The sequence below is a fragment of the Equus quagga genome, chromosome 11 (assembly GCF_021613505.1).
Source record: "Equus quagga isolate Etosha38 chromosome 11, UCLA_HA_Equagga_1.0, whole genome shotgun sequence".
Taxonomy (NCBI): Eukaryota; Metazoa; Chordata; class Mammalia; order Perissodactyla; family Equidae; genus Equus; species Equus quagga.
In genome coordinates this window covers 68,649,079-68,672,941 of record NC_060277.1, presented here as the reverse complement: position 1 = coordinate 68,672,941, position 23,863 = coordinate 68,649,079, and the positions used below count along the sequence as shown (strand labels likewise).

Below are 23,863 nucleotides of genomic sequence, written 5' to 3'. Positions count from 1 at the left end.
CATCAGCCTTCACTTCAGAGTTGAATAAACAATAGAGAACTTAATGTCTTGTTTGTATAGCAGAGCTGGGACTAAAATCAGGTCTTATGTTTTCATAATGTGCTTTCTTGTTTTTATTTCTCTGCTCTAGATTCTGTATTTTTATGTATGTGTTAGTATAGAGATGTGACTTCAGTTGGTAAGTTCATGAAAACATAAATTGGTTGAAGTTTATGTTGCAAACCAAACATACAGTGGACTGTCTTTTACAGTGTATGTGTGGTGGGTGGGGGAGGGGAGCAGATAAGGCTTCCAGGTTCATAGTCCCATATTAGGCCTTATGAAGGCACAGTGTTGATGGGGCCAGCCCTGTGGCATAGTGATTAAGTTCAGTGTGCTCTGCTTCAGCAGCCCAGTTTTCAGGTTCAGATCCCAAGTGCAGACCTATGCCACTTGTCAGCCATGCTGTGGCGGTGACCCACATGTAAAAGTTGAGGAAGAATGGCACACCTGCTAGCTCATGGCTAATCATCCTCAAGCAAAAAAAGAGGAGGATTAGCAACAGATGTTAGTTCAGGGTTAATCTTCCTCAGCAGGAAAAAGAAAAAGGTACAGTGTTGCTTTGTAGTCTGGAATGTAGTGACCCAAATCTATATTATGGCAGGGTTTTGTTGAAATTTGCCCCTTGTTCTGTAATTGACGATTCCTCTTTCCTTTAAAATACTGACTGCTTCTGTGAAGCAAAGGAGGACTGCTGTCCTTTGACGGTGAGCCTGAATCCTGGAGGATCTCATTCTTCTTCCATTCAGGGCCCGGGCTGTAGATCACCATTGGTTCAATGCTCATCTTCTCTGAGCTGGCACCTTTTGGTGAGTCATTGGATGTGGAGTGAATGATTACAAAGGTACACTTTTCCGTTTTTTGCAGTGCTGCTTGGCGAAAGGTGAAATCTAGCCCCAAAGATGCTGCAAAAGAACAGTCTCTCCAGCAGGAAGACACTCAAGAGGAACGTCAGTTGAGAGGTGCTGTGGAGCACGAAGCAGCTAGGTTTGTACTGGTGTTTTTCAAATCTTTGAAAATTAGAGAGTCCCTTTCATATAGATTCTAAAGTGAACTCCGTCTTCTCTTATGTATAAAGTTGGTTATTTGAAATATAAATTACTAAACTTTTCTGTCAAACTATGCAGCTTAGATAGTGAACACCTCTTTTATTCCTCCTTATGTCATTCATTCAGAAATTATATGTATCAGTTGTGTACGAATTGCTTGTTTTGTATATGGTACAGTTGTGAGCTCTATGGAGACTTTTTTAAAAAAGGACAAAGAAGTCAGAATCCCAGCCCCTGCTTATTTAACGTCAGTAGGGAGACATGTCATTAATTATAGTTTAAGATAGAACATGATCTGTACCCTGAGAACTTGAGGGTTTAAGCACTGAGTTTAGAAGGGGACAGGGTGCTTCTTGCAGCACAGATCTGGGCTTCGTGGACAGAGATGGGAAATAGGACTTGAAGAACAGGCTTTAAATAGGGGGTGATGGGGTGAGACCATCCCATGAGAAGAGAGCAGTGAAAACAGGGCACTTTGCATTCGTTTGGCTGAAATTGTTCTTGCAGTTATGGGAAAGCACAGATGATCGTGGGCCATTAAGTAACTGGATAATATTCACATATCTGAAACGGAAAGAGTCAGAGCCCTTCCACATACGGTAACATTGTTCAGAGTTGGCTTTTCCCGTCTGTTTTTGACTTCACTGTGCCTTATGGCTCTCCTGGAAGTTCATTTCTTTGTCTAAACTTGAAGATACAGCAACAGCTCTATTTTATAGCTGAACAAGAAATCCTAAGTACAGTGATGGCTGGTTTTCTTGAGAATGTTCGTGGGCAGTTTTTGTTCTACACACTAACTAGGAGTGTGTTTGCACATAAATATGTCTCTTTACCTATACCCTTTCATGGGGAGCTTGCTGGGTACAGAGAGGTTGCCTTGTGCACTGAGTCTTTTATGGAGCCAGAATTGTCGCTCTGCGGAATCCTGACTCCTGGTCTCTTTTCTGTGGTAATGACACCCTGCAGATCGAGGCACACTTGGTCTGACTCTTTTGTACTGTCTGCTAGACTCGCTTGGCTTGATGCTGAAACTTCCAAAAGATTGAAGGAACTAGAAGAATTAAAAGCCAAAGAAATGGACAAAATGCAAAAACAGAGGTAAGTATCTGTTTCTGAGGTAGAGAAAGATAGAGCAGGCCTATTCTATATCATCTAGCTGTTTTAACAACTTCGAGATTGTTTAGAGATGTAGTCACACTTCTGATGTTTATTGGCTGTCTGCCTGCTTAAAAGATCTGAGGTCACCCAAGAAGCTGACAGTGGAGCCGAGATCGGAGTCCTGGCTGCTTTGAGGAGTTGGGATGACAATTTTGTATTATTCTCCAGGCTTGATTGGCTTGATGCTGAAGCTTCCAGAAGAACAAAGGAATTGAATGAACTCAAAACTGAAGAAAGGGATAGACTTCAAAAATTGAGCTATGTGTTTGCTTCTGAGGAAGAGTAACGAATGCTTGCCTATTCTAATCGGTCTAGATAGTTTTACCAGCCAACCTGGACCATATTTAAGCCTAACCTCACTAAATGAATGAATTAGTGAATGAATGAATAAATGAATGAATGATTACCTGCATGCCTACCTGTATTCTATACGTTATTTTTCTAAGACATATTTCTTTCGTGTGGAGTTTGAACAATAACTGAAAAACATGTACAATTTTGGGGAAGTTCTGTCTTGAAAGATCAGAGTCTTATATGTGTGTGTTTGTGCTGCCCTCCAAGGTGCTTTTCTCATGGCCAGGTAGAGTGTTGATGTGCGTGTTCTGCTCGTGTGAGTGAATGTATAGATACTCCTGCTTCACGTGTCAGCTGGAATGCAGCCTAAGGTTTTATAATGAGGTTGCTTTCTCTGTTCGCCCTCGGGAGTGTTGTGACTGCCTCACTGTAGATGTGAAGAAGTTTGTGAGAAGGTGTGCTTGGTGTTGCTGTTGCTACAGTTTAGCTCATTTTTCTGGCTCTGATGGTCATTCACCCCGAAGTCAAATGAACAGAATTCTCATTGACACAGCTATGCATTCTGTCACCAATCATGATAGAAAGTTCATTTCCTAGAGGACCGAGGGGTTTTTTGTCTATAATTAAGATTTCAGGTTATACAATCACAGAATATTAGGATTTGAAGGAACTTTCTCCCCAGCTGATGCTTTCAGCCCCTCTGGACTATCTCCACCAGGTAACCTGTCCAACATATTCATACCAGCGTCTGTGATGGGGTGGTCACCGCCATCTGAGGCGCTCCATTCCTCAGTTGTTTCTAGCTTTAGAAGGTGCGACCTTAGATTGTGCTGGAAGTGGATTCTGTGTGACTCCTACCCACTTGTCCTTTGGGCCAAATAGCAAAAGTTTAATCCTCTGTACCCCGTTTATCTCTTTGAATATTTTTTTTATTAAAAAAAAAATACGCGTAGAAGAACATACTAAATGCACATGTACAGTCCAAAGTGTTTTGAAACAAACAGCCATGCACCTCCCCAAACCAGGGAGGAGATCATCCCATCTACTCTGAAAACGCCTTGTGTGCCCCTCCTCAGTTGCATCCCCTTCTTTTCCCCCAGAGCTAAGTCATTACTGGCCTGAGTCCTGTGTTAATCTTGTCATTACCTATATTCATGAATCTATCACCTGTGTATTTATCCCTCACAATGTATTAATTTTGAAAACTGAGAAGCAGGCACAAACCTGACTAAACAAGGAAAGGGCAGCGCTGCTGGTATTGGATGAAGATTCCCAGGGGACAGTAGGCTGAATGGAGTCTGCCTCATAATCTGACCCGCACTTCCCGTTGTTAGGCATGAAGTGACTTCCCAGGAAGTCAGTGGGCAGGGTCACGAGTGAGTCCTTGCAAACGTAAGGCTTACCACATTTGAGGCATCTGGAAGTGAACCAGGTACAGCAGACTTTGGAAGAAACCTGCTCAGTGGGACAGTGGGCTGCCCCGTGAAATAGAGCCTGTTCCACTTTATTGCTGAGTAGCAGTCCAGTGAATGAGTATCCCACAGCCTATTTATCCATTCTCTTTGGATTAACATTTGGGTTGTTCCCACTTTTAGTTAGTATGCAAGTTCCTTTCTAGTTGTTCCACACCCTAGCTAACATTTGGTATTGTCTGTGTTTTTAATTTTAGCCATTCTGGTGAGAGTGTGGCGATATCTCATTGTAGTTAGAATTTGCGTTTCCTTAAAGTCTAATGATGATGAGCACCTTTTCTAGTGCTTATTGTGAAGTGTCTGTCTTTTGACCATTTTTTTATTGTTTTTCTTTTTTAAATTACTTTTAAGAGGTTTTTTTATATATTTTCTGGATTTGAGCCCTTGTCAGATGTATGAGCAGCAAATATTTCCTTCCAGTACTGTGGCTTGTCTGTTTATCTTCTTAATGGTGTCTTTTGATGACTAGAAGTTTTAAATTTTGATTAAGACTAGTTTATCAATTTTTTATTTTACAGTTTTTTTTTGTAAACTCTCTGAAAAAACTTTGCCAATGTCTCAAAGATATTCTTCCGTGTCTTCTTCTAAATACTTTATGGTCTTAGCTTTTATTTTTATGTCTGTGATCCATTTTGAATTAGTTTCTCTATGTAAGACGAGATACTGCTCAAGGTTCGTTGTTTTCCTTTTGGATATCTGGCTATTCTAGCACCATCTGGTGAAAGGATTATTGAGCTTGAGCTTTACTCTAGGGTCATCTCGGCCCTGTTTGCTAAGGACCCTCAGAGTGGTCTTCAGGTCTTTCCTTTGGGTGGGTCACAGTGTCCCGAGAAGTGTCTTCTGGTCTCCCTCCTGCAAGTTAAGCCTCTGGGTGCCAGTGTCCTAGGAGCTGCGTCGGGGGAGGCTGTGAGTCTTACCGCTTGGCCTTCAGCATGCGTACGCAGTCCCCTCTTTTCAGTAGGGTGAGACCTACAGCCTTAACTGTGACTGGCATCCCCTAATCAAGAGACCCCTCCAGGGAACGAGTGACCGGACTTCTCTCCGAGTCCGAGAGAGGCAGTTGTCCAATTGTGCAAAGTAGGGAAGGGATCCAGGGATCTAACTTCTCGAACATCATTTGACTCCTGTCTTCCATCTTCACACCACCGCCTCAGCTCACTCCCAGGCCTAACCGTACCTGGTACTACCAGTCCTGGGCCTGTTGAAGTCAGCGGTGCACATTGCTGGGTTCTCGGTTCTTCCCGTTGCTGGCCTGGAATTCAGTTTTCTCAATCAGCTAAGTTAGTTATCACTTTCATCCTTCTGTTTTCCAGCACCATTTTTTCCCCTTGTTTTTGTGAGTTTATGTTTAACTCTATTTACTTTGGGGTTTGGGAAGGGAACAAAATTAGTTTCATTTGTTCATTCTTCCATCCTCTTTAGTTGTTTAAAGGCTGCCATTATTCTTTTCAAATGTGCTCAGAGCCTAACATACTTCTTCAGGTATTATCTAAACCCATATCCTCAAAGTGGGGTCCAGACCAGCGGTATTGCATCACCCGGGAGCCTGTTGGAAAAGCAGAATCTCAGGCTTCACTCAGATTAAGCGAATCAGAATCTGCATTTTAACAAGATCCCCAGGGGACTTGTATGGGTATTAAAAATAGAGAAACATTGCGATTTTTATAATCATTTGATTCCTCTTCACCTGGAGTGGTAAATAAATATGCACAGTAGGATATTTTCTTGCTTTTGATTTTAATTTTCAATTTTATTTCTAAATAGTGATTCTGCCACCCAGTTAGCAGACAAGGTAGAGAAGGCAGTTCTGGAGCGTTTGAAGCCTCTCCTGGTCAAGGCCCAGGTAATCTACTTCATCTCATTTGCTTGCCTTTTGGAAGTTCTAGAATAAAAAGAGTTGCTCCAGAGGTCACACTGACCCTTGGCAGGGCTGAGTGTCTGTTTGGCAGCTGGAGGCTGCAGCGCTGGCCTGTACTGTGTCGCATAGTCTGGGCACAGTGCTGCAGGTGCCACTTTGGGCCTTGCAGGCCACCGCACACTCCTGATGTGTCTTCCGTTGTGGGTAAGGGGTGAAGACGGGAAGAGAGCGAAAGTCCCACTTTTGAGAAAGGTGAGATTTTAGTTTGGGGAATGAGTTCAGATTGCAGTTTCCTTTCTTAATCAAATAGTTGTGTTGGTGATGTTAGTGTTCAGTTAACTGCTTCCATGCTAGTCCTGTGCTCTTTTACCTGCGTGGTTTGCAATGATTGGCTTTATTTTTCCAAAGGAGAGTAATGTTAGGACAGCTTCTGTGCACAAACCAGTCCTTTCTTGAAGATGAAGTTGCATTCAGCATCACCAACAGGTTGTGCCATCCTCCTGTAAGCAGGAAGCTGAATGCTGCAGTCAGACCCTGTAGATCCACCTTGAAATAGAAACAGTCTTGTTCTATGAATAGATAAGGCCACAGGAGGATATTAGAATCTTAAGTGGAACAAGTGATGTTCTGGGTCCCTGAATGGACCACTGAATTTCTGTATCTTCAGTTTAAGAAATCTTAAATTATCATTAGAGTCCACGGAAATCTCAGGAATGTAGACCTGAAGAGGGCTCTTAGAGACCAAATTGTGCAACCTCATTTACCAATGAGAAAACTGTGGAACAGAGAAGTTGGATAATTTCCTAAAAACACACAGCTACCCTGACAATGTTTACAAAGTGAGGAAGGAAAGGGGGCCGAAAGCCAAGATAAGCTCATGGCATTTATTTTCATGAGGACAAAGTGCTTTGAATTGCTGCAAAAAGCCTAATGTAGCTGAAGCTGATGGCGGTTCGACACAGAAGCTATTCTGGTAACAGAATTCATTTGTACTAATGTGGGTTGTAAATTTTTATAATTCATGGATGTCCTGTCTCTTTTAATAGAGAGTCAATTCTTCTCTGGAAGCAGATACTCACTTGAAGGATCAGCCATCAGTAGACGCAGCGACAGCCCAGCCTGCAGAGGAGGTGTGTGTGGTGTGGTGTCGGCATTCTGGGCTGACACTGGTACTATTGTGGGGTAATGTCTTCGGTTGTAAGGAGAATGACAGGCAGATTACTTTGCAAACACTAGATCATCCTATTCGAGAAGGTGGACGTTATTTTTCACATTTGGTGTGTTAATTCTTGCAGAGTATATTTAGCATTGTGATTTAGACCAGCCTCGCAAACAGCTCACAGAAATCTCTAGAGCCACAGGTTTTTGTCAGTAGCTCTTCTCCCCTCCTCCTGATGACAGAATGTGGGTGCACTGCGTGACCCTGAATATTGATGGCTTGCAGCAGAAGAATAGGCACCCTCATTTCCTTTCATTCAACCGAGTTTTGCTCATTATTGGCTTAATTTCCTTTATACTTAGGGCCTAATATTTATTGTTAGGCAAACATGTTTTGGCGGCCTAGTAATGACCAGTGTCTAGCCTAGCAGAGAGAAAAGGTGGCCCAGGAGAAAGTAATAACATCTGAGAAAAATGAAAACATATTTTGTAGTTGTCACCACTGTGTTCTTCCTCTGGAGGACCTGTGTTTAACATTTGTGGACTGTCCCCACCCTGCCTAGGCCTGGGTCTGTGGAGTGGAAGGTGCCTGTTGCCTCCAGTGACTCTCTGTGGAAGCTGGAAAGAAGTTAGTGCTTTACGTGCCCAGAACAATAAAGGGCGGAGCAAGCGTGAAGGTTTCAGAGGTAGAAGGGAGTTAAATAAAGCTCCACGAGCCCTAGAGCCTTTGGAACAGGAGAAAAGGAAATTTCGAGAATGTATCCCTATTCTAATTATTAAGTGATATTTTAGCTGCAGCATATTTTCATAATCTTCGTGGTTACAATTTTATTGTATGAGTATTTTGTGACAGAATTGTGAGGAGGCTTCTAAGACTAGAAGCTGAAAGCCTACATTTAGCTCTTACAGATCAAGTGTGCTATGGTTCAGTGTTCTGTGCAGCATAGCCACCAAATGACACTTTTTTCCTGGCAAAATAATGAGACTAATATCTAACCAAGGGAGGCAACTCCATATGGCATTTTAATATGAAAGAAAAATGAAGTGATTATAAATGCTGTCACTTAAGTAGACATGTTTGAATATTACTAGGAATGATCAGCCAGCCTCGTGTATAAGAATTATTCTGTAGGCATTAAATGGTCTTTAATACAATTTATTGAAAAGAAAAGTAGCTCTAACCACTATTTAGTATTCTGGTATTCTGGGCTGCTGTTAAATGTCAGCATCATTGCAAAGAGTTTCCCAGGCAGCACGGTCAAGAGTGAATGTTTATAAATAACTGAATAAAAACAAACAAACAAAAAAACTCATTGAAGTTGGCATGATGAAGTAAAAAGAATTATTTTTCTGTGATAACTTATAAAAAAGCTATGGGACCTTGAACACAGATTCTCAGAATTCTTATCTCTAAAATGGAGAAGGCGCATTGCACTTTACAAGTAAAATACAGCTCTCAGTAGATTTGCGTACAGACGAGTGATCTCTGATACCAGGGAGAAGCTCTTGGAAGGGTATAACATAGTTGTCTGTTGGGGCTGCTGTTGTCATTAACTGAACTGGCACATGAAATATATTTTTCTCAAATGTATTATTTTTAAATTTAAAAGTTATGCACATGGCTAAAAATTCGAAGAGTTTAGAAAAAGTATAATATAAAAAGTTAAACCTTCCCATAAATGGATACCATATGCTGTTCTGTACCCAGCTTCTTCCTTTATATTTTAGTGGTCTGTACATATCAACACATGGGGACCTGCCTTATCTTTTTTAATGGCACATAGTATTCTTGATGTTCCATTCTTTATAGATGAAAAATATTACACATACAGGTACACACACACACACACCTTCATTAACTGAACTTGTGGTGTTATTGGTTTAGTTGTTGCTAGGTTTTTTGTAATTTTATTGATTATTCAACTGATTTTTATTTCTTTAACTTTGATTAAGGTTGAGTATTTCTTTGTATCTTTATTGGCCATTAATATATTTTCTTTTGTGAACTGTTAAAAGGTTTTCAAAATTGCTGTGGCAGTAACTATTCATTGAGTGTCTTATTTCATGCCAGCCACTCTGCTCAGTGTCCCAACATGCAGGCACTCGTGTAAGCCTTACAACTTTGAAGAATGAGATAATTATTTCTGTGTTAGATGAGAGGGCTGAGCCCAGAGAGGTGGAGTGAACTTGCCCACGGTTGCAGGCATACCAGTGGGCAGAACCAGGGTTTAGGCCCAGAAACGTCTCATTCCAGAGCCTGATATGATCCTTTCCCTAGCAGACATTCTTTGCAAAAGCCTCTATTACAGCAGATTATAGACATATATTAGAATCAAAAGAAATATGATGCATGTAAAGATGCTTTGCAAACTGAAAAGTGCTTTGTGAATGTAAAGAATAGAAGGTCAAAAAGCCTGGTAAAACTCTCCTGGGTTATTGCTAGAAAGTTTCAAGCAAAGACAAAGTTGTGAGCTTTGTGCTCCCATGAACAGATGTTTTACAGAAGCGTTGAACCAAAAGAGAACAGATACGTCCTCCGGAGTAGGTGACATTGAAGGTAGTGGCCTGGGAGATACTTGCTTTAGTAACTGGCAAAACAGATAATAATGATAATTTACAGGGACAGTAATGGTATTGCTTGGTTAATGCTACCGTTTAAATGACTGTGATGGAAATTGTACTGATGTTACTGCTTTTGATATTTACGGGCTTAGGAGAGGTTTGATTTTGCGTAGAAACTGTGCTGGTTGGATCACTGTGTGGTTGGTTTATTATGATCAGCATTAATCTTTGAGTTCTTCTGTTTCCTTTGGATTGCTTTTCCATCCCCCTCCCTTGTTTTGTAGGCTGCAGCTGTTGATTCTGAACCCAGTAACAATCATCTGCTGGGTCATTTTTTGGAAGATAGCGCTCATGAGCTCTGGGCTATGACTCACTCTAAGATCTTGGAGTCTGAAGCCTCAGACACCTTGGGGGACAGCAAGGACGGCCCATGTCTGGAGACCATGATGCTCCGAATGGAGGAAATGGAGGTAAGCTCTGGGGCTGCTTTTCTGTTTGGTCACTGGGTGCTGGCCTCTGCTGAGCGCTGCTCCTCCTCATGCTTCTGTAGCCTGGTGCTTCAGTCACATAGTCCTGGTTCTAAATGCCAGCTTGACTGCCAACCACGTCTGTGGCCTCGGTAAAGTCACTTACCCTCTCTAATAACTCGGATGTTTTTAAGGGTAAAATGAGGTATGAAGTATCATTACATTACCTGATGCATAACTCAGGAAGGTGACCGTCATTATTATCCCCCGATAGCACTGATAGGAGATTCGACAAACCCTGGGACCAGAGCCCGGGTCCACAAATGGGACCCTTGACCGCTTCATCCCTCAGCCTGTAAATGCTATTCACTTACCTCTGCTACCCTGTAGCGTGTGATCCTGACATATCACAGATAATTTTACCCTCTTTAATTCCCATGATGCTACTTTAGAATGCTTTTCTCAACGCATTGTAGGTCTCAGACATTACCCAGTCCAACCCCTGGATTGTTCAGAGCAGGAAATTGAGACACAGTCAGGGAGGAAGGGATGTAGCCAAGGTCCCCAAAAAGTTCCCTCCAGAGCTGGGGTGCGAATCCTGTCTCCCGGCTCCTGAGTCAGCATTTTCTTTTTAACTGCACCATGGTTAAATCTCATTTTGGTGATGTACTCAGCAAATTAAGTAGAAAGTAGAAACATTAGAGGGAAGACAATTTTTTGTGGCTTTTTGAAAATTTAAAGATGCAGTTTATGCTAGTCTTGTAACTGATTTTCCCTTCTCGGGGGAAACTGTCTAGACCTGAAGTGTCCAAAATGGTAGCTCTAGCCGCACGTAGGTATTTAAACGTCGGCTAATTAAGATTAAACACGCTACTCACAGTTCAAGTGGCCACTATACTGGACATGACAAATAGAGAACATTTCCATCATCACAGCAAGTTCCAGTGGGCAGTGCTGGTCTAGATGAGATTTATTGGATTAATTGCTTCATTTTATTTTAGACCTCACCTCATGAACCAACCGCTTCCTGGCCTGGCAGACACCCGTTTCTGGCAGTGTGTCTGTGTCAAGTGTGTCTGCCGAACTGTTACATCCTTACTAGTTCTGGTTTGTGACGAAACCAATTTTCTCATAAATTCAACTTTTTTTTTTTTAAAGAAATACCAGGAGACAGTTCGCCAAAGATATAATAAAATTGTGTATTCTGATCCTCATCTTTGGATGCAGAAAGAAAAAAATGGTGAGTGTTCCCACACTTTTTTCCCCAACATTCTGAAAATTTTCAGACGTACAGAAAAGTTGAAAAAAATCATACAGTGGACCCCCATATACCCACCTTCTAGATTCTATAATTAACATGTTGCTCTATTTGCATTATTAAATATCTGTTTATCCTGTATTCATCCATTAATTTTTCTTATTTTGGATGCATTTCAGAGTAACTTGCATCTGTCAGTACATGTCATCCTAAATATTTTAACATGTGTATCATCAACTAGAGTTTAACATTTATTTATGGATGTTTTTCATTTTGAGATAAAATTTACATATAATAAAATGCACAAGTCTTAACTGTGTCGTTTGATGGGTTTTGACAAATGGATACACCTTTGTTCTCCACACCCCTAGCAAGATGTAGACTGTGTCAGCACCTCAGAAAGTTCCCTCGTGCTCCTTCCAGTCAGATCCCCACTGCCCAGGCTGCCGCTGTGCTTTTTTCCTGTAGATTCATTCTGCTTGTTCTAGAATTTCATGTAAACGCGATGATACCTGCGTGTACTCTTTTGTCTAAGGCTTCTTTCGTTCGGCATGAGGTTTTATAGATTTATCTGTGTTATTTCCTGTTGCCACTGTAACAAATTTAAGTGTGTAACAAGTTAAAGCACACATTAAGTGGTTTAAAACACAGATTTATTTTCTTACAGCGCTGGAGGTTGGAAATCTGACGTGAGCCTTAAAGGACTAAACTCGAGGTGTTGGCAGGGCTGCTTCCTTCTGGAGAGTCCATGGGAGGAGTGGTTCCGTTCCTCCAGCTTCTGAGGCCGCCAGCCCCTCTGGCTTGTGGCCGTTAGCAGACCCTGCTTTCCTTACTGCGGCGCCTTCCTTTCTGCAGGCAGTTCCTCCTCTGCCTGCCTGCGAGCAGCACACTGATTACGTTCAGGGCCTGCTCTGGTCACCCGGTTCCCTCTCCCATCCAGAGACCCTTAACTGGGCAAGTCCCTCTTGCCAGAGATGGGAACATCTTGGGGGGCCATCATTCAGCCTGCAACGCTTGTATCAGAACTGCATCCCTTTTTATTGCTGAGTAGTATTCCAGGGTATGCATGTACCACATGGAGTTTGTCTGCTTGCTTGTGGATCTGCATTTGGTTGTTCCTAGTTTGGGGCTGTTAGAAATAAATCGGCTATGAATATATTCGTGTCTTTGTGTGAACATAAGTTTTTATTTCCCTTGGATAAATACCTGAATAGACTTGCCAGGTCATGGGATAGGTGTATGTTTAACTTTATAAAAAACTGCCAAACTTTTCCCCGAAGTGGCTGTACCACTTTACATTCCCGTCTCCATTGAGTTCCTTGCTTGATATCCTTGCCAACATTTGATGTTGTCAGTCTTTTTAATTGTAACCATTCTGGTGGGTGCATAGTGATAGCTCATTGTGGTTTTAATTTCTTTTGATAAATAATACTGTTTAGAACATTTTCAAGTGATTATTAACCATTTGTATATCTTCTTTTGTGAAATGTCCAGATCTTTTGTACATTTTTTTTAAAGTGGGTTTTTTTATTTTTGAGTTGTAGAAATTCTTTCTGCATTCTGGGTACAAGTTCTTTGTCAAATATATATTGGTTTCTTTTTTTTTTCTTGCTGAGGAAGATTTGCCCTGAGCTAACATCTGTTGCCAGTCTTTCTCTGTTTTGTATGTGAGCCACTGTCCCAGCATGGGCACTGGTAGACGAGTGGTGTAAGTCTGCCCTGGTGAACGAACCCAGGCTGGCGAAGCAGAGCGCACCGAACTTAACCACTAGGCAACCGGGCTGGCCCTGGTTTTTTTTAAAACAACAGCTTTACTGAGAGAGAATTCACGCACGTACCATAAAATTCACCCTTTTAAAGTGTACAGTCACTAGTTTTCAGTATAGTGGCAGAGTTGTGCAGGCGTCACTGCTGCCTGATTCCGGCCCGTTTTCACCCTGAGAAGAACCCTGCGGCCCTTGGCAGCCGCTCTCGCCCGCCCTCCTCTCACCCCAGCGGCCGCTAATCTCTTCAGAGAAGTGTTTGCGAATGCTGGCCCCATCTGACGCTCACCTGTGTATCTTCCCAAGTGTGTTTTATTATGAGCAGACATTTTTAATTTTGATAAAGTCTAACATGAATTTTTTCTTACACGGTTTTTATTTTCTTTGATCTAAGAAACCTGTGCCTACTCCCAAGCTGAGGAGGGTCTCTTGTTCTCTTCTAGAAGCTGTTCGGTTTTAGCTTTTTTGTGTAAGTCTGTGATCCATCTTGAGTAAGAGTTTGCCTATGGTTTGAGGTAGAGGTTGAGGTTCGTTTTTCTCCTCATAATAGTTATCCATTTGTTGAAAAGACTCTCGCTTTTCTCCTCCACTCTTAAAAATTCACACATACTCATTTTGGCTGCAGTTGCTAGGCTGCTATCACAATCTTGGCTGGGATGCGTCACCCAAATTCTGTTTGACTCATGCTTATCACTTACTGCCTTACTCAGTGAAAGGAGGAGAGTAAAACGTGGTTAAACATTACCTCTGAAGGAATCTAAGTGCCATGCGTTTTCAGGGATGTAAAGGAAATTGTGGGTACAGAAGGTTTACAGTAGCAGCCTACATCACAGATAATTTTTCAAAAATATGAGTTGGGGGTGTTCTCTTAGAAAGAGTATTCTCCCTGTCAAATTTTGACAGAAGGATGGGCCATCGAAACACCATGCTAATCTGTTCCTTTTGTGTTTTATGTAGTTTTCAAGCGCTCTGTCCTTTGCTCACATTCTGTCTTCCCTCCAGCTCTGCTCCAGCTTCCATTTCCATGCTCACATGACAATCCACGCATTCTTCACGACCCTGCTCGCGTGACCCTACTCGCGCAGTGCTTTCCACAGTATTCCTATACTGGAGTTTCCTCCCTCCCTGCCTGTGAACTCTCCTGGACTTCTGGCATGTCCTGCCATGTGGTAGAGCAGTTTGTGTGTGGGGGGTCTTACCTCAGCCAACAAAGCCACAGACTCTTTGAGGCCAGAGACTTTGTCATATTCAGTTGTGTCCCCTGCTGCTCCTAGCACAAGTCTGGCCCAGGGAGCACCCTTCTAATCATTGCCTAGTGAATCCGTGGGCATTTTAGCGTCTTTTTATATGGAAGCAGAGGAAAGGGAAATTTTGAAGGGCAATTCATTCCATTGATGGTTTGACCATGGGCCACAAAGTTAGGTGGCATCATGCAGAAGACAGCCTTACAGAGGACTCCGCGTTCTCTTTTTTCAAGGACAGTTTAAATTATCAGTCACTATCTATGCCTGCATAGAGTCTAGGCGTACATTGAAATGGAGCTCTTTAGAACTCTAACAACTGAAATAAATTTTTGGACACTTTAATTCCAGAATCATGAAATTATAGTAAGAACCTTGTGTCTCTAGTTGTTCTGATTGTGTGTTCAATTGCATCATAAAATCAAATTTAAAGTGATTTTTGAATTGTGCAGTGTCTGATCTGTGTCTCTATATCCCCTCTTTCTGAACGATTGAAAACTGATTGTACTCTTAGTAATATTTTTACAGACTGACTTATGCAATATTTCTGTCTGGCAGTAGGAAATCCTAAGCATATAAACGTGAGTCAGAGAAAGTTGTTTGACTTGTGGATACTCCTTACCTAAGAGAAGGACAGATTTTCTTCCTACCCTTGAAATACACTTAGAATTATAAATAATCTTAAACTCAAAGGAGCTGTCAAGGTTGCAAGGCATGGTTAATAAGTTAATGTTTTGACTGTCATCATGTAGATTTTTCCAGCAATGCCAAATTAAATCAGCTAATTATGTGTTCAGGTGTGTGTGATTTTTCCTTCTCCAGTAATCAAGCCATTTAAAGGTTAAAAAACAAACCCGCTGCCTAAGACTCGTTGAATGGGTGGCTGGGTCCTAACAGAACCTGCATAGCCTGGGGTTTTGCACAGACCTCTCTCCTAGGGTCTTCTCAGAGCTAGCAGAGGCTTCACAAGCAGTTTGTTATTTCTTAAAACTGATTCCTCTTGATTGTTTCTTTGTAATTTTTAAATTCACCTTTTCACTTAAAAGAAGAACAATTTTTCCGTCGCACAGCTAGCTTAGCTAAGCCCGTTCTGCTTGAGAGATGTGCATGTGACTCCCTCATGGGTATGGGCCGCAGGACGGTTCTGATAGGTCTGTCAACTTCTCTTTAAATGTAGTCACTTTGTTTCTTCTTTTCTAGACCAGAAAATCCCAGCAGTAAGTGAAAGGCCTCTTTCTCCTCATCCGATCAGGATCACAAAGACAGCAGCTCGCAAAGACCCAGAAGTGAACATCGTGTTGGAAAGGCCCTGGAATGCCAAGTAAGTGGAAACGAGACTGTCTGATTTCATTGTCGTTGCTTGCCTTTGATGATGTTAAATTTCGAATTTCTTCAATTCCCGCAAGACAGAGAAATTCTTACTTTGAGCAGGTTCTTGCCAAACTCCAAGATGGCACAGTAAAATAGCATGTTTACAGGATGGGCGTGGAATACGCTGGATCTTACTAAAGGAACTTTCAGTGACGTTTCGCTGGTCTTACTGTGGACAGCATCACATTGGCACGTGTGGTTGTTCTGTTAACACTGCAGTCTTCGCTTTAAGAATTCTCTTGTCTACGAGACAGGAAGTCCTGCCGTGTGGAGGGTTAGTCCAGTGACAGGGGGAGCAGTGAGTGACGATAGATGCTGAGTTTTGTTCAGTGTGAGAGAGAGAAATGAAGGTAAACCTTTGGTCATCAGACCGTCAGGGTGAGTGAACACTTTACCCTTGCATATAGAGGATGTTGAATGCTTTCATTTTTGTTTGCTCTCAGTTCCCTGGATGAAAGTGTGGGAACAGAGGAGAAGTCAGAGAAGAGAGAGGCTCCCCTGCTCTCCCTGTCAGAAGGTGCTCAACAGAAAGAGGGTCGAGCTGCCCTCTTGGTCCCACCCAGTATGCGGCACAGCATTGGTGACTACTGCAGCCGCTTTGAGCGGTACCTCCGGATGATATCTCATGAGGCCGTGGGCTCCTTCAACCCATGGCTGCTTGCTGAAAGGTCAGTAAGATGCTCTGTGCCTCTGTTTAGGAACCAGGTGCCAAAAGTCAACCGACAGAAGGGCTGGAGGAAGTCCTGGCCAAGGTCTCCTGCTCTGCTTTTGGGCCCTGGAGTTCCAGCAGTTGCTTGGGCTATTGGCTGGGCTTTCTCTGCTGACTGCCTTTTGTCAGATAGAGGGGACCGCCAAACAGCACGGGTGATGTTTCGTGAGACAAATCAGCTTGCTTTTCCTGGACATCACCTTCTGCAGACCCTCAGGTTTCAGCTTCCTCTGTCCTTCCTCTATCCTGGTAAATCAGTTATGATTCTTCCACATGCCTTTTTTTTTAATATTGGTTTTTGGTTTCTTTCTTTCTTTTTTTTTGGTGAGGAAAATTAGCCTACATCTGTTGCCAATCTTCCTTTCTTTCTCCCCAAAGCCTCCCATATGTAGTTGTATATGCTAGTTGTGGGTTCTTCTAGTTCTTCTATGTGGGACGCCGCCTCAGCATGGCTTGATGAGCGGTGCTAAGTCAGCACCCAGGACCCAAGCTGGCAAACCCCAGCCACCGAAGTGGAGTGTGCAAACTTAACCACTTGGCCACAGGGTCAGCCCCCCAACATGCTTTTTATCTTCTGGAAATTTTGGATATTTCTCATCTACTTTGTCTTTCTTTTTCTCCTTGTAGGTTTTTGTGTTCGTTTATCTTTTTTTTTATTTTAATGGAGTTTTGGGTGGGTTCAGAGATAATCATTTATGTTCAAACCCTCAGGTTTAACTTGAAGTCCTGAGACGTCTCTTTAATGTATAGCACCTTCCAAAGCATATGAGACCCTTTGTTCTGATTGAGGTGCACATTTATTTTCTGGGGGAAGAGAATAAACTTGACTGGCTTCCATGTGTTAACTCACAGTCCTGTAGCATCCTCACTTATTTCCCATAACCTGTCTGGATTGGTTAGGCAGACTGGCATTTTGGGAAATTCCAAAACAAGCCAAGGAAGATAGACTGGTCCTTGATTAAATGATACGTTTTGTTCATAGTTGTTTTGTAGACGTAAGGAAAAGCTCTCTCCGCCTATAAGGAAAAATAGGTTAAAAGGTAAAAGATAGAGCTATGAGAACATACCAAGATTTTTACACATGTTCTCCTCTTCTGCTATCCTTTGACCCCCAAGTGACAGTGCATCTGAATATGCTAGCTCTGTTTTTCTTCCTTATTTGAGTGTTCCCTAGATGAGAACTGTGTTGATAAAATTTTGAAGAAGTATCCAAAGACAGCTGACTTCATCTCTAGCTTCTTGGATGAGGGAGAAGTTAGCTGAGTTTTTCCTTTTCTTTGAATGTCTCCATTCCTCCTTACACTGAAGAAAAGCACTATTCCAGTGATCAAAGGGAGCAGCTCATATAAACTGGATATAAATAAGAGAGTGATTGTGAAAAGAAAGGCTTAAGGCGATAATGCTTTTGATGAAAGCAAACTCTTAAGGATTCCTGGTTTGAAAAGCAGATCAGGAGACTTCGAGCTGAAAAGGACAAACCAAACATAGGTGTTTATCTTTCCTCCCTGTATGCCTATCCCACTGCGTGTCACTGAATGAATAAATAAGAAACATCGGTGACAGCAAACAAGGAATAGTAATAAATAACATTTTAGGCCCATAAAGCAGTTAAACAAACGGCAAATGGCCTAGCAGACCAGCGAGAGCCGAGTGCCTGGTGAGGGTGAAGCCAGGAGCCACAGCCGTTTGTTCAGGAGTGAGAAGCACCAGGTGCTCCTGACGGCAAGGGTGCAGGTGAGTCAGAGACAGGAGGCTTAGCTGAAATTCTCACTCTCGAATAGAGCAGAGAGCTGAGATGTCCAGACGTGAGGAAAACCACGAAGGATACATAGCCTTCCCTCACAGAAGGAACGCTGGGCAAGCAGGGACAAGGCAGGCAGCAAAACATCAAAATCGAACAAACTCGCATTAGTATTCTCAGAGAAATAAGGGCAGCTGTTACACCAGAGAACAAGAACAGGATACTATAAAAAAGAAATTTTCAAAAGTAAAACAAAAGTTTTTAGAAATTAAAAATATGGTCAAAATAAATTCACTAGAAAGAGTCAAAGCAAAAAGTCAAATCTCTCAGGAAGTAGAATGAAAAAAGACAGGGAGATGGACAATAGAGAAGAAAAGATTTTAAAAATTAGAGGATTATTCTAGAAGATGCAGCGTCTTGGTCAGCTCAGGCCGCCCTAACAAACACCACAGGCTGATGGCTTAAACAACCGACACTTATCTCTCATGGTCCTGGAGGCTGGCAAGGCCAAGATCAAGGCACTGGCACATCTGTGTTTGGTGAGGGCCTGCTTCCTGGTTTGCAGACAGCTGTCTTCTTGTGTCCTCATGTGGCAGAGAGAGATCATCTCTTGTGTCTCTTTTGTAAGGGCACTAATCCCGTTCATGAGGGCTCTACTCTCAGGAACTAACCACCTCCCAAAGGCCCCGCCTCCTGGTACCATCACATTGGGGACCAGATGTCAACAGACAAATTTGGGTGGAAGAGGACCTAATTTTCAGTCCATAGCATCCAACATCTGAATAATAGGAGTTCCAGAGTGTGAGAACAGGGAAAAAGAAGGAATGGGAGATTATCTGAGAAATGCTGTAAGGAAATTTTCCAGAAGGCTGTTAGTCTCTAGATTGAAACAGAGTTCATCAGTTGTCCACTGTGAGTTAGTGAGTGAATAAATAAATAGAGCAGAACACACCATGGCACATCATTATGAAAAGGAAATTTGAGCATACCGTGTAAGGAGAAGATGACAAAAGGTTCCAGAGAGTTTAAACTGGATACATTCAAAATACTCAGAAATGAGTATGGTGTATTGTTTTCAATAGCAACACTGCTAGAAGGTATTGGAGCATACTTCCAAAATCTAGAATTCTGCACTCACTCAAATTATCAATTAAATATAGGAGTAGAATAAAGACATTTTTAGGTATGCAAATTGTCCAAAAATTTAGTTCCCTGTTTCTCAGTAAGCTACTGGAGGGTGTATGTATGCCACCAATACCAGGTATTCATCGAAAAAGAGGAAGACAGGATTTAGGAAACTTAGACTCCAACATGGAACGTCCAGAAAAATTGGCAAAAGCTGTTTCCAAGAGAAGAATTTTTCAGTGAGCATAGACGGCATCTAGTCCAGATTGGAGTAGGAGGGCGGAGGGCTCCAGGAGGAGTGGGTCCCAGAGGGGGAAGGCAGGGTGGGGAAGGTTAAAAAGAAGAAGGAGCAAACGGACTCCTTACCCAGTGTGTCTGAATGCATTGGGAGCACCTTTGTAATTCTCTGATAGTTTGGGGGTGAATTAGTGGTAGGAATATGGAAAGCAGAGCAAATATAAAACAGGGTAATCACTTCTGCTTCTAGTAGTGATGAACCTGGTAATTGGGACCACTTCTCCCACTGAGGATAACTGTTAACAGAAAACCCAGGTTGTAAATAAAACACATATGCTTGAAGGCATCAGGAAGTTAACTAGGTAATGACGAATAGCTAGGCCAGGATCCTGGAGGTGACGGAGGCCTAGGGAGGTTAGCCCATCGTCTGTCGCTGGATTGTCAGTTCTGGAGGGAGATGAGTGGCACTTTTTGACAGTCTTTTCAGATCAGAGGACAGAGGTGGGAATCCAGGGCTTGCCGAGGTGGGGGAGTTGTCCTGGTGAACTTCCCTCACTTTTGATTGGGACCCTGCAGGGTGGCACTCTTAAAGGAGAAGTCACCTGGCTGCCAGGAGGTCCTCTCAGGGACCACACTCAGCTCCACATTATTTCAGTTCCTGAGATCAGATTAAGGTGACTCTAGGTCATTGCCCCAGGACGCCAGGCAGAAGCAAACATGAATGTTCTCTGGAGGAGTATCACAGCATCTTAGGACTTAACCTGTTCCTACAGTTTCAGATACAGTGGCTGATACATGGTGACAAATAACCAGGCAACAGAGAGCTGCGACCAGAACAAGAGCAGACCCACAGCAGCTCCAAGTATTAGAGCTCTCAGACACAGACAGTAAAATAACCATGCCTTCTGTGGTCATGGAGATGAAAGACACAACGGAAAATGTTGGCAGGGAACTAGAAACTAAACAAAACGCAAGTGGGCATTCTAGAACTGAAAAATACAATTTCTGAAATGAGGGATTCACTGGATGGGCTTAATAGCAAGTTAGATACATCAAAAGAAAGAATTAGAGACTTGGGATATAGGAGAGAAGAAAATATCCAGAAAGACGCATGAAGACACAAAAAAGATGAAAACAAAGAAAAGGGGATGAACAACATTGGGGATAAAGTGACAAGATCTATCGTATATGTGGCTCGAGTCTCAGAGGGAGAGGAGAGAGAGGATGGGTCAGACATGACATCCCCAGAGAGAATGGCTAGTAACTTCCCCGAAGCAACAAAAGACATCAAGCCAGAGATTCAAGAAGCTGTAAAAACCCCAAGCAAGAAAAACAAAAAGAAACCTATGCATAGTCATATCATAATATTGCTAAAAAATCAAGAACAAAGGGAAAATCTTAAAATCAGCCAGAGGAAGGAAAAAAAGAGAAACAAAAATGGAAGCTGGAGGTCTTGGCCTGTGTTTTAAAGTTCTGAAAGGAAAGAACTGCCAATGTGGACTCTAAGCCCAGTGAAATATGTTTGGAGGAGGAAGGTAAGAGGCTCCAAACAAGCAGAGCTGAGAACACTGATCACCAGTAGAACTTCCCTATAGGAAAGAGGGAACGGGTGTTTGTCAGGCAGAGCAAAAGCGGCCACAGATGAAAGGTCAAAAATATAGGAGGGCATGAATTTAAAAAAAGGTGAGTAGGTAAATGAGTATTGACTATATAAAACAATAAACTGATGTCTTATGGTGTGTGCGGGGAAGTGTGTACCTTTAAAACACAATACAATAGCGTGTAAGGGAGAGGATAAGTGGAGTTAGTGTTCTAAGTTTCTTGCATTATCTGGGAAAATGGTAAGAATATCAATTCCTGTTGGACTTTAAGTCAAGGATGCTTATTGTATCTAGGATGGTCACTGAAAGAAGAGTAGAAGAGTGTATGACATCCAAGTTAATAGAGCGGAAAGAAAGTAATGAAAAATAATCTAAAAGAAAGAAGAAACAAATAGACAAATAGAAAATACTTGATATTTTAGTAGTAGGAACTCAAATATGTCAGAATTACATTAAATGAAAAAGGACTCTACAGGCCAATTAAAGGCAAAAGATTGTCAGATTAGCAAAAACAAAACCAAACCAGCTGGGCTGGAAGTGGCGTAGAAGGGACAGGAGAGGGAGAAAGAACCGTGTCTCCAGTCAGTGACAGTCGCACTAAAGGGAGCAGGGACCATGAGAAGTCTCTAAGTGCCGCCTGAGCTCGCCTGCTCCCCGCCCCAAGAGAAGACATGCCCCCTGCTGTCAGGAGTCAGGCAGCCGTCAAAGGTGGGTCTGGGCTGGGGCTGGGTGGCGGCTGGTTAGTTTCCAGTTTCAGTCCTCTCAGGGTGAGGTCTGTCCTGTGTCTGTTCCAGGCCACTCCCTCTACAGGATTTGGGGATCTAATTACTGCCATCTTAGTATCTAGGAGAGCAAGGCCTCACACCTTGTCTTTCTTCTTCAAGACTGTTTTGTCTGTTCGTGGCCTTTCGAGTTTCCGTTGAAATCTCAGAATTGGCTGAAGTGCCCCGGCTGAGTGAAGAATGCTCCCCTGTTTGGCTGTGTGTGCTCTGAGCTGTGTTGTTTGTCTTCCAGCTTTTCGGAAGAGCTGGTAGATGAAGCTCTGGCGGCTGTGGCTGCTGAACTTCAGGACATGTGTGAAGACTACGCGGAAGCCGTGTTCACCTCCGAATTCTTAGAGGCTGCTGCATAGAGGCTCTCCGAGGCGAGGCCCCTCCTATCACACTGGAGAAGGGACGGCACCACTTTCATTTGAGCCCATGGGAAATCTATCCTCAGCTGTCTGTCCAGGCCCAGGAGGTGCTGCCCACGGACAGGAAGGAAATGCCAGTGATGTCATCCTCACTTTGCATTTTCTCATTGTCATAGCGATGGTTCTGGTAGTTTATGATGGAATGTGTTATATTTATCAGTGCCTAGGAAACGTGAATAGATTATGATAATATAATATTTTCTGAATGTATGATTTTCCTACTGAAATATTATGTTCATTCCACTGGCTCAGTTTGGTGATGAGAATGTTTTAAAAGGTAATAAATCAGTATATTTGACATAGGAATTCCAGTTGCTATTGAACCTGTAGGTGGCATCAGTTACCCTCTGGTCCTGTCACCTCGCTCATGTTTCTACCTTTTGCAGTTTCCTATCAGGACAGCTGTCCCTCCTGGTTACAGATTTGTGTAGGGCACAGAGTTGGGTTCTGCTGCCAAACCCTTCCTCTGTTGCAGCTTATTAAAGATAGGAACCCACCAGTTTTCAGTGCACAGCAATAAACACATTTCCCTAATGCTCGATTCCTAGGTGGTATATCACATTTTTAGTTCCTCAGAGTCTTTTATTGCTGTGAGTTGACATATTCTGATATACAAAACTTTCTCTGAATTCTGAGGAGGTTTGAGGACACCAGGAGAGGACCAGCCTCTCTAGTGCCTGCTTGAAGGTCCAGAGGTCATTTGCATCTCTGAGGAGGTCAGAAGGTTCTGCGTTTCCTACCACAGAGGAACCTTGTGTGGAGGAGGGAGTGGATCTGGATGGTGTGAGACTGGGTCTCCCCAGAGAAAGGAAGAAAGTTAAGAACCATAATAGCTTGGTCCTCAAATGACTTATAAGGCATATTTTATCAAGAGAAAAGCCTGTGTTTTCAGAAACTCTGAATTGGGAAAAAGAGAACGAGTGTGCGTAAAAATAAGGCCACTGCCTGGAAGAAGTTTCCATCAGTTTTTGCCTGAGGCTTGGTGAAGGAAATGTGAAGAACCAAGTGGCGGGAGATGCACCCCATGGAATAATGTGAATCTTTTTATAACACGACAGTGTTGTCCTCGGGGATTTTTCTCTGAAGTATAAGTATTTCAGGTGATAATTTAAGCTGCTTGATCACACTTATTTGTGCAAAATTGGTTTTTATTTAATGTTAATGTTTTCCTGCTTAATTTTATATAACCTCAGAATTAAAGACTTGAAGGGAAATTAAAGGTCTTTAATTTGAGGAATTGCGTGTGTACACTTGAATTGATAGGAGCGTCTGTCGTTGATAGCTTAAAGTAATTTGTGTGGCAGTTTTTACTGTGCTGATTTTTAAAATAAATTCAGTATTTTAAAGTATGTACAGGTCTGTTTGAAATAATTTTCACCTCCATTTTTTTCCCACAGGCAGAGTGAAATGTGGTTTATAGACTGAAATGTGATTTACCACGGAGAATACTTTGATTAGTGCATCATTTGCCACCTGTTCCCCCAGAAAGACAGAGATGATAATGCAGCTGACGTTCACTGGGCATATAGCGTGGGTCAGGCCTGCTCTCAGTGCTTCCCATCTGTTCA

General features: G+C 42.5%; 1 protein-coding gene across 5 annotated transcripts in view; it reads left to right on the top strand.

Moving 5' to 3' along the window:
* Positions 1-23,644, top strand: part of KIAA0753 (KIAA0753 ortholog) — a 54,112-nt gene extending 30,468 nt beyond the window's left edge. For 3 of the 5 annotated variants that reach the window (XM_046676602.1, XM_046676603.1, XM_046676601.1), the window contains exons 10-18: positions 907-1,026; positions 2,097-2,186; positions 5,777-5,855; positions 6,917-7,000; positions 9,875-10,060; positions 11,216-11,297; positions 15,520-15,640; positions 16,134-16,358; positions 22,118-23,644. In XM_046676602.1, the coding sequence (XP_046532558.1) occupies positions 907-1,026; positions 2,097-2,186; positions 5,777-5,855; positions 6,917-7,000; positions 9,875-10,060; positions 11,216-11,297; positions 15,520-15,640; positions 16,134-16,358; positions 22,118-22,235 (1,105 nt within the window). In that variant the 3' untranslated portion in view covers positions 22,236-23,644. Of the gene's footprint in view, positions 1-906; positions 1,027-2,096; positions 2,187-2,414; positions 2,511-5,776; positions 5,856-6,916; positions 7,001-9,874; positions 10,061-11,215; positions 11,298-11,982; positions 12,692-15,519; positions 15,641-16,133; positions 16,359-22,117 lie in introns of those variants that run through there. The other 2 variants (XM_046676605.1, XM_046676604.1) reach the window with 2 other exon arrangements.
* Positions 23,645-23,863: the final 219 nt, after the last annotated feature.